This window comes from Elephantulus edwardii, unplaced genomic scaffold (genome assembly GCF_000299155.1).
Source record: "Elephantulus edwardii isolate Elephantulus edwardi_28Jun2011 unplaced genomic scaffold, EleEdw1.0 scaffold00091, whole genome shotgun sequence".
NCBI lineage: Eukaryota > Metazoa > Chordata > Mammalia > Macroscelidea > Macroscelididae > Elephantulus > Elephantulus edwardii.
In genome coordinates this window covers 2,433,196-2,449,490 of record NW_006399841.1, presented here as the reverse complement: position 1 = coordinate 2,449,490, position 16,295 = coordinate 2,433,196, and the positions used below count along the sequence as shown (strand labels likewise).

Here is a 16,295-nt window from a genome sequence, read left to right as displayed (position 1 = left end):
AAAAAGAAATGCATAGTAAAGCGGACTGTGGACTTGGGGGTGGGGATTGTATAACAATGAAATAATTTTTTTTTCCTTCCAAAGAGAAAAAGGAACTGGGGGAGGGGAGGGCAAGGAAGAAAACGTGCAAAAAAGAATGAATGGGAAAAAATTAAATGGGAAGAAAAGGCTGTAAAAAAAATAAACTGGGAATGGATGTCTATTCCAACTCCATCCTGAGCTTTTCACACCCTAACCTTTCCTCCCTTTACTGCACTCCCCTGTGCATGTACACACACACCACACACCACACACACACACACACACACACACACACACCCTCTCTATCTATGAGATTGAGCTAGTGTGTCCCCTGAGCCACACTGGTGGACTTGCAGAGCTCTGTGTAGTCAACACTGCCCCAATGGTAGGGCCTTCCCTAACGAAGCTGGACACCCAGAATCCTCCTGTCCACTGGATTCTATTACCTCAGTGATGGGCTTTAGAACAGTCTGGGCTGTGCCCTACACACACACACACACACACACACACACAACACTGCCTCGTTCCCTCAAGACATCCCAGCCTCTCAACCTCTCTCCAAGTCAACACTCCCTCCACCAGCTTGTTCCATTATCAGAAAGGAGGTTGATGGTCTTTGGAATAAAGTATCATTTCCTTCCTGGGACTGTTTCATGCACATTACTCCTACAGAGTTCAAAGTCAGTGCCAAACTTTCTGCGAAAAGGAGGTTATTCTACCTTTTCTCCTGATTGATTAAAGCTTAGGACTCTGTGGGAGGTCTTGAGTAAAAGGGTTAAGGAAATCAGACCCCATACCGACTGACAGCCCCAAGTGTGCTTCTTCCTCCTCGACTCCAAAGTCGACATTCAAGATGCTTTACTATGAAGAGAAGCCTCAGAAAGCTGTGCCGAAGAAAGATGATCATGTAACTGAGGAAATGTGTCCAAACGTCCCAAAGGGCAAGGGGAGAGGGGGATGGGAGTGAAAAGGGGGGAGGGAGAGTCACCAGGATAGCAGAGGTTAGGGAGTGCATGGGGGTTATGGGAAAGAATAGGTAAAATTTTCTGGGGACTTGAGAAGAGGGGTTAACAACAGGCACAGATCAACAGTGATTAATGATATAAAACACAATGTACAAGCATGATTGTATGGGGGGAAGGACTGTGTAACAATGAAGGAGTTTTTCTTTTCAAGGAGAAGAGTGAATTGGGAGGGACAAGGAGAAAAAGTGCAACAATGAATGACTGGAAACCTTAAGTCTCTATAAACTTTCATTAAAATTAATATTAAAAACAGAATGCATGAAACACAATGTAAATGAAAGACTGGATAAAACACTATATAGAAATGAAACACAACACATAGGAATTAGTGTATGCAAACCAATAAAAATATTGTTGCTGTTGTTGTTGTTGTTGTTGTTAAGTGCCATCGAGTCACAGATAAAAATATTAGGAAAAAAAAACCACAAGACAGATCATCATAGAGGACCAAGTGCGAGAGACTTGGAGAGGTCAGCGGTGCTCCTCCGAGCCTGGCCTCTTCTCCCCTTGCTGTATTGAGCCAGTCTCTGCCCTTCTCTTCACACTCACAGGCCCAGCCAGGGGATGGCCTGTGTTTCCCACAGCCTCACTTCCTCATATCCACCAGTCCTACAATTTTCTGCTAAACATTACCGTTCATACCATTTATACGTAGACTTTACCGTCCTTTGATGACAATGAGGATACCGAGCAAGGAGGCTAGAAATTAAACATTTTTCTCTTAGAAGAAAATAGAAATGGAATAATTATGTCAGTGACTTTGCACCTTTAACGCAGCTCAGGTTAAAAAGTCATTCAGAACAAGGAACTCATGAAACACTATGCTAAGTGGATGACCCTAGAGGACATTATGCTGAGTGAAATATCTGTCATAAAAGGACAAATATTGCATAGTGCCACTGTCGTAAAACAGGACTGACTTTGGGGTTGAGGGAAGACAGAGAAGAAGGGGAGAAATGATGTATACTGCACTGAAACAGATGAGGGAGAAAACTGTTTAAAAGGGATATATGATTGGATATTATTGTCATGACAGGAGCCCAGAATGAAGGCTGCACAGTGGAGTGGACTTGGGGGGAGGGACTGCATAATAATGAAAGAGTTTTTCTTTTTCTTTTCAAGAAGAAAAGTGAAACAAGAGTCCACAATTAAGGCTGCATAGTGGAATGTACTTGGGGCGGTAGGAGGGGTGCAGGGGGATTGTGTACCAGGGAGGGAGTGTTTCTTTTACTTTTGAAAGAGAGGAGCGAACTGGGGGGAAGGGCAGGGAGAGAAGCGCAGCAATGAATGAATGGAAATCCAAAATCTCTATAAATGCTCATTAAAATTATTTTTTTAAAAAAGAAGAAAAGTGAATTGGGGGTAGGGGGTGTGCAGGGAGAAAAGTGCAAAAATGAATGACTGGAAACCGTAAGTCTCTATAAACCGTCATTAAAATTAATTTTAAAAAATAAAAAAAGTCAGGCATCAAGAGAAACATGATCAATTCTAAATCCCCAGGGCGCAAAGAGAACCATCACCTGCTTCACCAAGAAGGTGCCTTCCCCACAGCAGAGCCACGTCCCTTCACTTACGTGCCACAGTCCCTTCCTGGTGAATTTCTCCATGACACATTGCCACACTTCTGCCGAGAACCCACATGTGAAAATGCGATCAAAGCAGGACGCGAAACTTTTTAAAACAGCAGCATCACCTGAAAGAAAGGGCCACAGTTAAGAAATTATCATTTGAAGCAAGTACAGAAATATTGAGGGGGAATCTTCCGATTGGGGCCACACATTCAACTCAATACCATCAAGTCAACCTCAACTCCCAGAGATCCCTTCCCCCATCAGGTTCCTAAGACCAGCAAATCTCAGCGGGAGGAGACTGTCCAACTGTCCTGTAGGAACCGCCAGTGGATCCCAATCCATGGTCAGAGCCATGAGGTCACAGGTGACGGAGCTCTTTAGACGACACAGTCAACGGTAAGTTAAACATAGCAGAAAAGTAGCAATTTTCAAAGCAGAAAGTCCGAGAGGATTGCCTAACAAAGTACCCCGTTAAGTTTACCCTTAAAATTGATCTTCTATTACACATCCATGTTTATTGCAGCTTTGTTCACAATAGTAAAGAGCTGGAAACAACCCAAGTGCCACCAACAAACGAATGGATAGAGAAGCTCTGGTAGGTTCATACAATGGAATATTATGCTGCATTGAAAAACAAGGAACTCATGAAATATTATTCAAAATAGGTGACCCTGGAGGACATTATGCTAAGTGAAATACCTGTCACTCAAGAGGATAAATACTGCATAGTGCCACTGTTGTAAAACGGGTCTGATATTGAGGTTGGGGGGAGACTGAGAACGATGGGATAAATGACGTATACTACATTGAAATAGATGAGGGAGAGAACTGTTTAAAAGGGATATGTGATTAGGTGTGATTGTCATAACAGGAGTCCAGAACGAAGGCTGCACAGTGGAGTGGACTTGGGGGGAGGGATTGAATAACAATGAAAGAATTTTTCTTTTACTTTTCAAGGACAAGAGTGAACTAGGGGGCGGGGGCAGGGAGAAAAGTGCAACAATGAATGAATGGAAATCCTAAGTCTTTGTAAACTTTCATTAAAATTAATTAAAAAAATCAATCTCCTAAGAATCAGATGTGTGATTTGCTGCTCCTGAAAACCCACTAGAGGGTCAGCGATGGGTCAGTTCTAAGTCGGCGACACACAACGGCAACAATCATAGGACGAAATGTCAGCTAAGCATTCATTCAGCTTTTCTATTTACAAAGGACAGCAAATGATATGCTCTAGGTATTAACCCCTTAAACGAACCAGGGCCCACTGGCCCCATGTACAGAAGGGGATCTTGCTGTGTCATGACTGACCCTCCAGTGGGTTTTCTTAAATGGAACAGAAGGAGACTGACTGACTGACTGACTGACTGACTGTCCATCTTCCTCCTGCAGAGCTAGTGGATTCGAACTGCTTGCCTTCGGGTTGACAGGGCAATGCATTACCACTAGGACACCAGACCTCCCTTTTACAAAGGAGGAAGAGGAAGCTTAAGTTATAAAACTTATTTCCTTTATGAAAAATGTGACAAGTTATTACTGTTATATGAAACTATAACAAGTGATGACGGGCTTCCTTGCAGGTCATGCCAAATTCATGGCCAAACCACAGGTGGAACGCATCTGTCACCTCTTTTGGTCCATACATAGTCTTCTATCCAGCAGGCCCTCGAGCTAGCCCAAACAGGCGTTGCTGCGAGGGACTGTCGATCCCAGATGAACTCACAGCAGCCCCAGGTGCCCGAGCAGAACTGACTCAGAATTTTCTAGGCTGGGATCTGAAATTAACAGAGGACAAAGTCTTCCTCCACAGACTTCCTGGAGGTGTTCGAACTGCTAACGTTTTTGTTAACAGCTGACTGTTTGGCTCTTATGCCAGCAAGGCTCCTTCCCAAATCAAGTATTCTGGTAAAACAAAACAAAATATATATATATATATATATATATATATACACACCACATTCATTCCTCTAAAAAGTCCCGTTAACTGTCTCCTGTTCAGGGTGAGAGAAGAATCGAAATTATTAGGTTATCTTCAAGGCAACCCTGGTAGCTGTCCCAACAAAGCACATGGTTTGAATCCACCAGCTCCTCTGTGAGAAACAGATGGGCAACCTCGTCTCCTGTGATTTATAACCTCTGAAAACCCTCAGGAGTCAGTTCCCACTTGACAGCACCTTACAACAACAGGTTACATTAAGGGGACCGTCACCGAGGTGCAGAGGGGACAGGGAGGAAGCTGAGGGAACCAGCTGAGCGAGCCTGGAGCTTAGGAGGTCAGCGTGGGTGACTGTCACCAAAGCGCTGACAAGGGCTGTGACCCCTCAGCACCATTCTAGAGGCTTCCACAGCTGTACCACGTTAACAGATCCCCACTCCAGTGAAAAAGGCAACTCCCCAGTCACGGTTTGCTGGGGGCTTTTGGTTGTTGGGTTGAGTATTTTACAGTTTTTTCATCTTTGGTATAAATAGGGAAACCTCTACACTCAGCAACCAGGGAAACTGGGGAAAGTAATTTACAGAGAAGAACTTTATGTAATGTATGCAAAAGAACATAGTGTTTTTCACAGAGGCCACTGACATTTCCAAAATGCTTCCTAAGGTGCAAACTGGCCTTATTCAAACTACACAAAAGAGTCACAGTGGAAATCTCCTCCACAGTGAAATTATCTCCTCAGAAGTCTGAGGCCCTCAGTTGGCCATTCAAATAAAGTAACTGCCCCTCCAGAAAAATGCCAAACCAGCTACTGTCACGTTGATTCTGACTCCTGAAACCGATTCTGACCCCTGACACTGATTCTGACTCCTGACGACTGTGTTAAGGCGGTGACCTTTCAAAGCAGAGTCCCAGGGTTTTCGTCTAAGGTGCCACCAGGTGAACTCAAAACTTTTGACATTTCAGGCAGCAGTCAAGCTTAACCCCCAACTCTTGCTCCACCCCAGGGAGCCGTTTCAAATGAAACGGCGAGGATTTTAGGGGGTGGGGGAAAGACACATCTGCAGCTGCACGTACTGTCCATGGTGGTGACGATTGCAACGAGAAAATCCGAAATCTGGCCGTAGTCCTGACTGTGCTGCATGAGCTTCAGACCCTCGAAAAACAAGCGAGCCGCTTCATGTGGCTGGAACAGACGGAGTAAGGCGTAGCCGGCTCGGTAATAGCCCTGCGGAGGGGAAAGGAAAGCTGTGACATGCCGAATCTCTTCCACCCGGCTGCTAAAATGAAACCCAAAAGCTAACGGCCCAGGGCAGGGGAAACCCAGCTCTCCAACCAGCACTGGACATGCGATGTCCATTCACAGCCCAGGCCACATTGTTTTATTATTCTTTTAGCCACCTGGAAAGTTACCCACGTCCAATCCATGACATACATGCCACATTTAACATACGACACAGAGAAGGAAGTCAAACCACTCATTTTCTGTGTGATCCGTTTAGGTATGCGCTGAATAATCACAGGAATGAAAAACCCTTCAAATAGGGTGTCTGAACACAGAATGAGTGTCTGTACACACGAAGCGCTTTTTCCTGCTCTTTTCAATCAACAGAAATATCACTGAGTATGGATGAAAAAATTGCAATGACAGGTATTGACAGTGACTGAGCTCCACATTACAGGCAAAGTATATTGTTGTTGTTGAGAGCCTCTGAGTCGGAGCTGACCCTCAGCTGAGCCTTCAGCAGGTTTTCAGAGGCAGTAACTCCCATGGGAGGAGACTGCCCGAAAGTATACTAGAAGCAAAAAACCTGCAAAACTCTGTAACAGAAGGATTATATAAAATAAAAAAGATTAGTAAAGTGGTTAGTATAGCCTGTTTACAATCCACAGTACCTTCAAGTTCAAGTAAGAATAAAATTGTTATTTCCTTGTCCACTTTAACCAGGCAAATCAGCACCAATGATCTAGCAAGGCAGTTGTATCTCTATGGTAGCAAAAGGCATAAACCAAGAGGATTCATTAGAAAGTATGGAAACATTGGACAGGAGGGGTGGGCAACAATGAATGAAGGGAAATCCTAAGTCTCTGAAAACTTTCATTTAAAGTAATTTAAAAAAATGTAAAAAAAGAAAATACGGAAACATTCCACTTGATACCAAATTTCCTGTGAATGATTATCTGAAAAACCTACAGAACATGTACACATTCACTCAAATAAAAAGACATCTTTAAGTATACAGAATCTCTGTTTAGTAATTCATTATCTAAGGGTCTAAACACCTCAAAAACAAAACAAAAAATCAACCAGAATGTTGGGTTTGGGGTTTTATTTTGCTTTTGCCCAATGAGGGAAGTTGGAAGCTATTTTTTCACGTTCCTCAGATTTATGTTTCCTGATGTTTCCTGTTTCACTTGGGTAGGGGGCTGGCTCGAAGGGAGCAGGGTTGGAACGGATACCCCACAGCTCTGGGTAGCTGAGGGGGCCGCCCTAGTTGCTATGTGGTCTCTTTCAGCTTCAGAATGGCTACGTGAACTCGTCTCATCTTGCAGGCAAGCTTTTCCTCTCCCCAGCTGGACTGTGAGGTACTCGGAGCTGGCTGGGGTCTTCTTCGGCTCCTTCTGTTTACCTCTGAGGCGCCAGGAAGATTCATTACGCCTTGCAGAATGTTTAGCCAAGGCATTTTAGCTGGAAAACAAATCATCACATGGGCATATATTGGCCTTTACTGGCAAAATTCAAGGCTCTGATTCCTACTGTTAAGCAACGTTTTCAAAAAAAGTCAACGTGATGGTGTCCACCAACTTTCACGTGGAACCAAGCTTTGCTAACGTGACAAGGACACACAGCGGGGACCCTAAGCAGGCCGTGCGCTGTGGTGGGGCCACCTCAGGACAGAAGGGGCTTCGTGCTCCGCCGTCCGCCGACCTCTCACACCTCACTTCACTGCCCAGCCAAAAAAATCATTCTCTTCCTCTTCTCCGGAGAAGACTCATGAGGCCTGACCAGTACAGCTGCCCAAAGTGCAAGAAAAATTAAAAAAAAAAAAAGAGAGTTGCATGAGAAGCTCTCCTGCTATTTTCATTTTGAAAAGAAGGAAGAGAGGCAGGGGAAAAGGGGAGGAGGCAGGGGTGGCCGCCCCCGGTGGTCACCACACCATACCTTCACGTAGGTCGGATCCCACTGCAGACATTCCTTGGCAGTGGCAAAAGCCTCGTTAAATTTCCCAAGGCTGAAAAACGCGTTGGCTTTGTTACACAACAGCATAGCCAGTTCCCTCGGGGGGACCCTGTGAGAGAGAACAGGTGCTCTGTAACTCTATCGTTGGCCAAAGGCTGCAAACAATCTCTGAGGGGCGCCGTCCTGGTGCCACCACGAAGGGGGTTTCGGGAGCACACTCCTTCCATTTCCTCCCCCTGGGGCACGGACAACGGGTAAATCTGTCCTTCCTCACCCCCAACTCATCCCCACTCCTACCTTAGAATGACAAAGGTTCAAAACACCTTGCTTCCGCCTCCCACAGACCTCCACAGATCCTCCTCTTAAATGCTTAGAGACCACTGGAGGGGCTGCTCCTACGTCTGGAGGTTCCACTCAGCAGACGCAGCCCAATGGCTGCACATCCGTGCCCGTGTCAAACTGGCATAAAGCTTCTCCCAGGAAGGGGCCCAGTGCCTTCCTGGGCACTTGGTCACACCGCTCCATAGGCCTACAGCACTGAGAGGCCCAGGGGGCATAAATCAACACTTGAAAACTCTTCAATAAAAGTATACTCTAGCCTCCTATTATTTTAACAACTGGAACGTCTTTACAACTTTACAACTCAGACTTGTACTGTGAGAGGCACCGTTCCAAGTGCTAGCTCTCGGCCTTGGTCACCCCTCAGGACAGGCCCTGGAAGTGGGTACCATGGGCAGGAAACTGCACAGAGCCCTGTTAGCCACAGTCTGGACCAGAGGGCAGACTAGGGCCTCTAGGTGGGGAAGAGCCCTTGCCCCACAGACTCCTACCAGTGGGAAAGGACACAGCCTGGAGACAGTGCAAGTGGGGTCCTCTAAGTCACAGGGCCCAGGGCCCTCGAGCCTGGATCACAGTCCAACACTGCTACGAGGTGGCAAACAGGAAAACACAGGCTATGTTACATTACGATGTGCCAACAGACTGCGGAAGTCAGAACGCACAGGTGGGGAAAGTGAAGTCTACAACTTCTTCTTCATTTAGGCTTTTAACTTTGAAAAGAAGACAAATTGGGGAAAACTGAGTAAAGGCCAACAAAGCACAAAAATATAACAACATTTCTGAAAACCACCTCAGTTACCAGACCTGCTCTCAACGGTCACTGTGTGACCCATCACTCCCACAACGTGAAGGGATGAGCTCTGGGAAGCACACGGGGGCCAGCAAGGGGGACAGCGAGTGAATGAAAAGAGGACTGGACACAGGCTGGCTCCACTGTGCTTGGCTGACCCTTGGTCACTGAATTCATGCCCAGCTACAGTGAGTGCTGACCCCGGTTAAGGGCGACCAGCTGCCCCCTTCTCCACAGAATTGCTCTCAAACTAACTAGAAATGCTTTCTCTTCAGCAAATAGCACCTCATTCCCTAGGATAACCTCTGGGGTTGCTCAGCCCAAAACCAACAGAGGAATGACATAAGAAATGTAAGGTCAACACCTCTGCCCCCAAGAGGGATGGATCTGTGGTACATTTCATGTTCCAGAGCCTCGCTGTGGGTCAGCCAGGCTGCGGCCACCTCCCGCTGGGACCCCATCACTGCTTTGTGCCTCCTGGACTCCACCCTGGCTTATGTGACGCTATCTTCCCACAAACAGCACTCTCGCTTTCAGTACGCTGCTCACCACGTGCTGGAAATGTGAAGAAGCACTTCTGGGTTGATCAAGCTGCCCAAAGTGACACGGCTAGTGAGTGTTGGCGCTGAGATCTGAGCGCACAGATTAGTCTATGACCATGATCTCTTTACAAAAGGTGTGTCCTAGTGAGAATCTCTGAATCCATCTCTGACACAGTTCTGATGCCGGGAGGAGGCAAATGGAAAAACTACAGGCCCAAGTTAGCTAATTACACTCGACTCAGATTCAACTAGATGACAGGTAGTAAGGTGTGCCAGAATCAAGGTGTACCAGAATCACAGAGTGTCAGAATCAAGGTGTGCCGAATCAAGGTGTACCAGAGTCACGCACGGTCTACCAGAATCAAGGTGTACCAGAATTACAGTCTTCTAGGATTAAGGTGTGCTAAAAGGCAGCGGTGGACACCATGTCTGGGTTCTTTAATACGACACCATTTCCCAGGACAAGTATGGGTGTCATGCACCTCACATAATGTTCACTTCCTCTATTATGACAACTCCCAAGGTATGATGTGATGGGGTGAGGGGACCCAAAACCATTTTAAGTCATCCACATAATTAAAAAGCTTTTATAGTTGTAGTGGGCTGAGGAATGACCCCGAAATATACCCAAATTCTAACCTCCATGAATGTTATGAATGTTACTTTTTCTGGCAAATGGGACTTCCAGGTGTGATGAGGGTAAGGATTTTGAGATGGGGAGATTATCCTGCACTATAATAAAATCACAAGAGGAAGAAGTAATGAAATGACAGATGTAGACGTAACAGTGAGGTACGCGTGTGATCTGACAAGGGACGGAGGGGCCACAAGCCAAGGAATACAAGCAGCTTCCAGGCATCAAGAGAAGAAACCAATAAAATGAAGTCTCTCCCAAGAGCTTCAAGAGTCAGTACCATCCTCCCAACAGCCTGATGTTAGCCCAATGAAACAGAGTTCATACTTGTCACCTCCACAGCGGTCAATTAATGAACTTGTGTTGTCTGGGTCACTAAATATATAAGAATGTGTTCGGGGACAACAAGGAACTAGTAATCCAAAAATCGCTGTTATGCTATAATGTGCTGTCAATTCAACTAAGACTCACAGCATCCTTCGGAACAACAGATCAATCTCAGTCTTCCTCAAACCCATTGCCGTGATCACTGGAACGCCATCTCACTGAGTCTTCTCTCTTGCCCTGACTTTTCCAAACAATACAAAACAATTCTAAACCATCAGGTGCCTTTTCACACTCATTCTCGCATGTGAAGGGTATAAGGGAGGTTCTCAGAGGCAACAGAGTATGTGATATCACAAAGGAACGTGAAAAGTCAACTGCTTTCAACTGGGGCAGAGATTAGAGAGAGTTGTAAAAATAAAAACAATGCCATTTTTCTCACCATTTTCTTTTCTTTTTTTTGTTCCGAAGTCAGTTTTCATAAAAATTTGTTACAGAATTGGTTTACTAATGATTTTACGGATAAACACATTTTAACATTTTTCTCAATTGCTCTGTATTGATACAAATATGGCAGACTCAACTCCAGCTCACTGTGACCTAAAAGGTAAGTGCAGAACTGGCCCAAGGTGTCTCTGAGGGCGTGCATCTTCTCAGAAGCAGACGGGCACCTCTTTGCCCAGTGGAGCTGGCTTTTGTTCTTGTGCAGTATCATTGAGTCAAAACTGACTCACAGCTGACCCTCCAGTGAATTTTCAGAGGCAGTAAATCCCCAGAGAGGAGACTGTCTGTCTTTCTCTTGTGAAGCAGCAGGTGGATTCGAACTACGCGTCTTTGGGCTGGCAACACAGCTCTTTACTAGGTCACCACCAGAGCTGCGTCGTGGAGCAGCAGGTGGATTTAAACCACCAACCCTGAGGTGCGTTGCCAAATATTTTAACCACCGCGCTACACTGACAGCTACAACCAAGCAACTATAAAACAGCATTCTTTAGCATTCTCGATCATTTCAGAGGAAAACAAACCCACAATGTGAATGAAGAGCAACAACTCTATTACAAATTCAACGGGCAGAGGAGAAGCAGGTGACCCTCAGTGCTCAGGTGGGGTGACCTGTGGCCAGGTAAAGGGTCTGCACTGTCAAGAAGATGAACTGAACGACCGCAGGAGCTTGAAGTCTTCGCTCAGTCATCTCAACGACCCTGGACCCTGAACCAGACAGAGGGAGGGGGCGGCCTGTCAAGTGTGTCAACAGCCCTTGGTGTTTCTGTTTGCCCTCTTAAGGGATACTCCTCATTGTGCGGTGTCTGGGAGACGAGAAATAGGAAACTAGAGAGGGAGAGAGTGCACAGACAGAAGACCAGATGAGACGTGAAAAGAAAAAATAAGCAACAGAGTTCTCCAGCTGCTAAGCGGGGTGGGGGAGAAAGGGGGGGAAAGTAGGGGAGGAACCGTGAACACTTACCCCCACTGTTTTAACTGCAGGAGAATCTGGATGGCTTCATCATACTTTCTGATGGCCAAAGAGAAGTTTCCATTCTTAAAGCCCTGGTTGCCAGATTCTTTCAACAACTCAGCGTAAACTTTCAGATCCATCCTGTGAGGAGACGGAAAGGCTCGCTGCCAGGCCCCCGGGTTCACATCTGCATCGCTGGTTTGGGTCTGGGGACACAGCTGGCTGGCTCTGGCCACACCCACCAGGGAGTGCACATCCTGGCCCCACCCCTTGTCCACCCAGGGAGGGGGGTGGTGACCAGACCCTGCATCGGACCAGACTCCATCTGTCTCAGTTCTCTCTGCCCCAGGGACAGTCAGACACCAACACCACTTTTCCAGTCTCTACTCTCCGAGAGGCATTTAGCAAGACTGTGTCCGTGCACGCGGCGACCTCACCTGGCAGGTGAGGAGGGCGGGGATGTGGCAGATGTCCCTCTAACTGGCACTTTTACTATTTTCCTTTTTATCCATCACCACGACCGGTTTGGATGAGGGCTCTGAAGCGCAAAAGAGGTTCAGGTCATTGGCCCGAGGATCTGCGAAAGAATTCCCTGGTTCTGAGCCCAGCGCTGGCCAAGTCGAAGCTTCTGCTCCTGCCAACTCTATCACATCATCTTTTCATACAAACCGAAGTTGTCTCTCTTGGACAGAGACTGGGAGAGGGAAAGTATCGTTCTGAAACTCTCTTTATATAAAGGTCTTTCCTACTGAACCAACCCACAGCTCACCTTCCATCAGATTTTCAGACGTACAGAAGGAAACCACCCACCTTTCAAGCTGTTGGTGGATTTGAACTGCTACAAGAGGCACCACCGACGACGGGTCAGTAGCTTAACTCCCGACCCACTAGACCACCAGTGAGGACACTGAAAAGGTGACCTAGTAGCCCAGTGGTCAGGCACTCAGCCAGTGGACACAGAGACGCACCCCCTCCCTCACCTGCCCATTCATTCTTAACACATTTTTACATCTTTTCTCATAGAGCGTTTACAATGTCATTGCCGCTGATGTATACGTGTCTCTCGAAATATCTGCCTCTTTCAGGTCATAACCTCCGTTTTATTGAGTTTTGTAGCCTTCTAGGGCAAACAACGACATAGGAGCTCTTGGGGGGCTAGTGGGAAGGAGCTGAGCTGCCATCACAAAGGCACAAGGTTCAAATCCAACCAGCTGCTCCACAGGAAGAAAGACTGCAAATCCTCCTGTGCGATTAAAACTGCTTCCAAAAACCCGCTGGAAGGCTTCATTCAGCTCGACAATACAGAACAACAATAGCTAGCACAGGGGAGCTCTGGTGGCATAGTTGTAAGCTGGTGTACTGCCAATCTAAAGGTACATGGTTCGAATCTAACAGCTGCTCCATGGAAAAATAGAAAGGAAATCTCTTGTACAATTTACTGCCCTGAAAACTCACTGGAGGGTTAGCTATGTTGCTGCTGTAATTAGGTGCCCTCGAGTTGAGTACAACACCTTAGTCATCCTGTGAACAATAGATCAGAACCCTGTCCTGGCCCGAACTGTCCTCACACTCTTCTGACCACCAGAGTCCACTGAGGCAGTCACTGTGTCAATCCTCCTGGTAGAGGGTCTCTTTTGATGACCCTCCACCTTTCCAAGGATAAGTTAGCTATGAGTCAGTTCCAATTCAATGGCACACAACAATAACAATAGTTAGGATATTTTTTTTAAAAATTAATAAAAAATAGCCTTTCTACGCAGATGGCGCCGAAAGTGAAGAAGGAAGCCCCTGCCTCTCCCAAAACTGAAGCCAAAGCAAAGACATTGAAGGCCAAGAAGTTAGTCCTGAAGGGTGTCCACAGCCAAAAAAAAGAAAAAATCTGCACGTCACCCACATTCCAGTGGCCTAAGACGCTGAGACTCCGACGGCAGCCCAAATACCCCCGGAAGAGCGCCCCCAGGAGAAACAAGCTTGACCACTATGCCACCATCAAATTTCCCCTGACCACTGAGTCAGCTATGAAGAAGATAGAAGATAACAGCACACTTGTGTTCATTGTGGATGTCAAGGCCAATAAGCACCAAATTAAACAAGCTGTAAAGAAGCTCTATGACACTGATGTGGCCAAGGTCAACACTTTGATTAGGCCTGATGGAGAGAAGAAGGCCTGTGTTCGACTTGCTCCTGACTATGATGCTTTGGGTGTTGCCAACAAAATTGGGATCATCTAAACTGAGTTCACCTGGCTAATTCTAAATGTAATAAATTTTTCTCACCATAAAAAAAAATTAATAAAAAATAGTCCCTTTTGAGTCCATTCTGACTCATGGTGACCACTTGTGTTTCAGAGTAGAACAAGTTTCCATAGAATTTTAAGTGGCAGGATCTTCCAGGAGAAGATCGCCAAGCCTTTCCTCTGAGGTGTTACCAGAAAATTAAAATGCAAGCATCATTATTAAAAAAAAAAGCATCATTTTTGTTGTTGTTGTTGTTGCTGTTGTTGTTGGTTGATTGATTGCCTTCGAGTCGAACACAACTCATAGCGACTCTATGAACAAAAGGCCCGAAGCCCCTCTACAACTATCGACATTTATCAAAGTTCATAGTTTCCAGAGGCGTGTTGTTTAGGAAGTGGATGGCACTCCTGCTTGAAATTAGGGGGAAAATAATTATACCACCTGTTGAGAACTGTCGTATGCTGCTTGCAGGCGGGATATACCACATCACGACAGATTTAGCTTTAAGGATATGCACCACAGGAGGAAAAAGATGGGAATGACTCTAAATTAAGAAGTAAATCAAAAGGCTGAGACAAAGGCAAAAATATCGAATGCACCCACATCAGTTACAGAGCATCGACAGTCAGACAGCGTGCGGCTTTTTTAAAATATCAAATTGCAAATGAGTAAGTAAAAAGGTAAACTTGTAAATGGAAAAACATCAGCTTCACGAAAAGGGTGTAAAACTCAAAATTTAAGTTTTATGTACATAAAGTATATATTAGATATCCAAAAATGCTAGCAGCCATGCCCGGACAATCGAGCAGGGTTTTCCTTTTCCTCCTCCTCCTTTCCTGCTTTTTCCAATTGTTCAGCAATGCGCCCCCATCCGTGTTATTAAAATGAGAATGTTTCAGAATTTAGTTGAAGAATTCAAAATCCAAAATGTTTCCATTGTATTTACAAAAATCTGTTCACTTTAGGTTTTTGTCTTGTTTTTTCACCCCCTACTCCTCTATAAACCAATAGCAAGGTCCTAATGTTATGTGGACAAACACCAAATGTATCCAACAGCCTGTTTTCGGCTGTTTCTTGGTGCAGTAACATCAAAGGGGTGAAAGGGCTTGCCAACTACAAGGAAGGCTTTTTGCTTTTCTAACAGGATTCACTGGGTTGCACACTCATTATAAGGAAGAATGCTTTATACCTCTGCCCTGCAACACATGGGGCTCAGCTGTTGAGTCTTAAACAAAAAAAAAATAAAGGAGAATGCTTGTAAGTTGACATTGTTAAGTACAACTGGGAATAATTACCACAATGACAATATCCTTAAAGGCAAAAAAAAAATAAATAAAAATGCACTGCTTAGCTCGTCTGACAAGTATGTCACTGCACTGTTTAAGTCTTACAAGAGGTAAGGCAGACACGACTGTCTCCGTTTTACACAGAAGGAAATGGAGGCAACAATAAGTCGCTCAGAAAGTAGTAGCCTTGGAATTCAAACCTTGGTGGTAATGACATCAAGAGGTAAATCGAAAAAAGTCAGTACCTAGCAAACTCACCGCCCTGTGTGACCTTTTTGGCTGGGATGGGCACGTTCTTGCTCGCGCATGCTTGGGTCTGTTAATGACACGAAACCTCAAAGATAAGTCTCAGAGACACACATGGGTGGCCTCTGGCCAGTTTTACTCAGTCCCCATGAAAATCCAAAGTCCAGTTGTTGGGAGCTGTCACCAGCTGTCCCCAGAGGAAGGGGAGGGGGGGATGCAAACACACCAAGATTTTCAAACAGGCAATCCACCGAGTAGAAATAACCAGGCTGTTGTGGATTTTACTCCTCTGTGCGTGCACACGTGACATTTTGGGTTTGATTTACAGGATTTAAAGAAAACCCAGCAAATAAAATAGCTCCTGTTGTCAACCGTGGAGCTGGAACCAACCCCCAAGTTGACCCTCCAGGGGGTTTTCAGAAGCAGTAAATCACGCAGGAGGAGACTGCCCATCCTTCTCATGCAGAGCAGCTGGTGGACCAAGCCATGGCCCTTTGAATTGGCAGCACAATTCCTTACCACTAGGCAAGCAGGAGGGAGCCCTGGTGGCCTGATGGCCTTGTGGCAAGAAGCTGCCCTGCAATCCCGAACAGCTTCCCTGTTTCAAGGTGGTTCTGATTCATGTGCACATCCAGGAAATTACAGTCAAGATATTAACAACTTGCAAAGCTATGCTTCGTTCCAGTTCTTCTGGCAAGATAGTAATTCAGGTC

At 45.8% G+C, this 16,295-nt stretch overlaps 1 protein-coding gene across 1 annotated transcript in view; it reads right to left on the bottom strand.

Moving 5' to 3' along the window:
* The window catches only part of TRANK1 (tetratricopeptide repeat and ankyrin repeat containing 1), a 111,589-nt gene that overhangs the window by 73,179 nt on the left and 22,115 nt on the right, over positions 1-16,295 (bottom strand). The window contains exons 3-6 of the mRNA XM_006890659.1: positions 11,823-12,019; positions 7,711-7,837; positions 5,625-5,775; positions 2,621-2,739 (exon numbers count right to left, since the gene is read on the bottom strand). Of these exons, the coding sequence (XP_006890721.1) occupies positions 2,621-2,739; positions 5,625-5,775; positions 7,711-7,837; positions 11,823-12,019 (594 nt within the window). The remainder of the gene's footprint in view (positions 1-2,620; positions 2,740-5,624; positions 5,776-7,710; positions 7,838-11,822; positions 12,020-16,295) is intronic.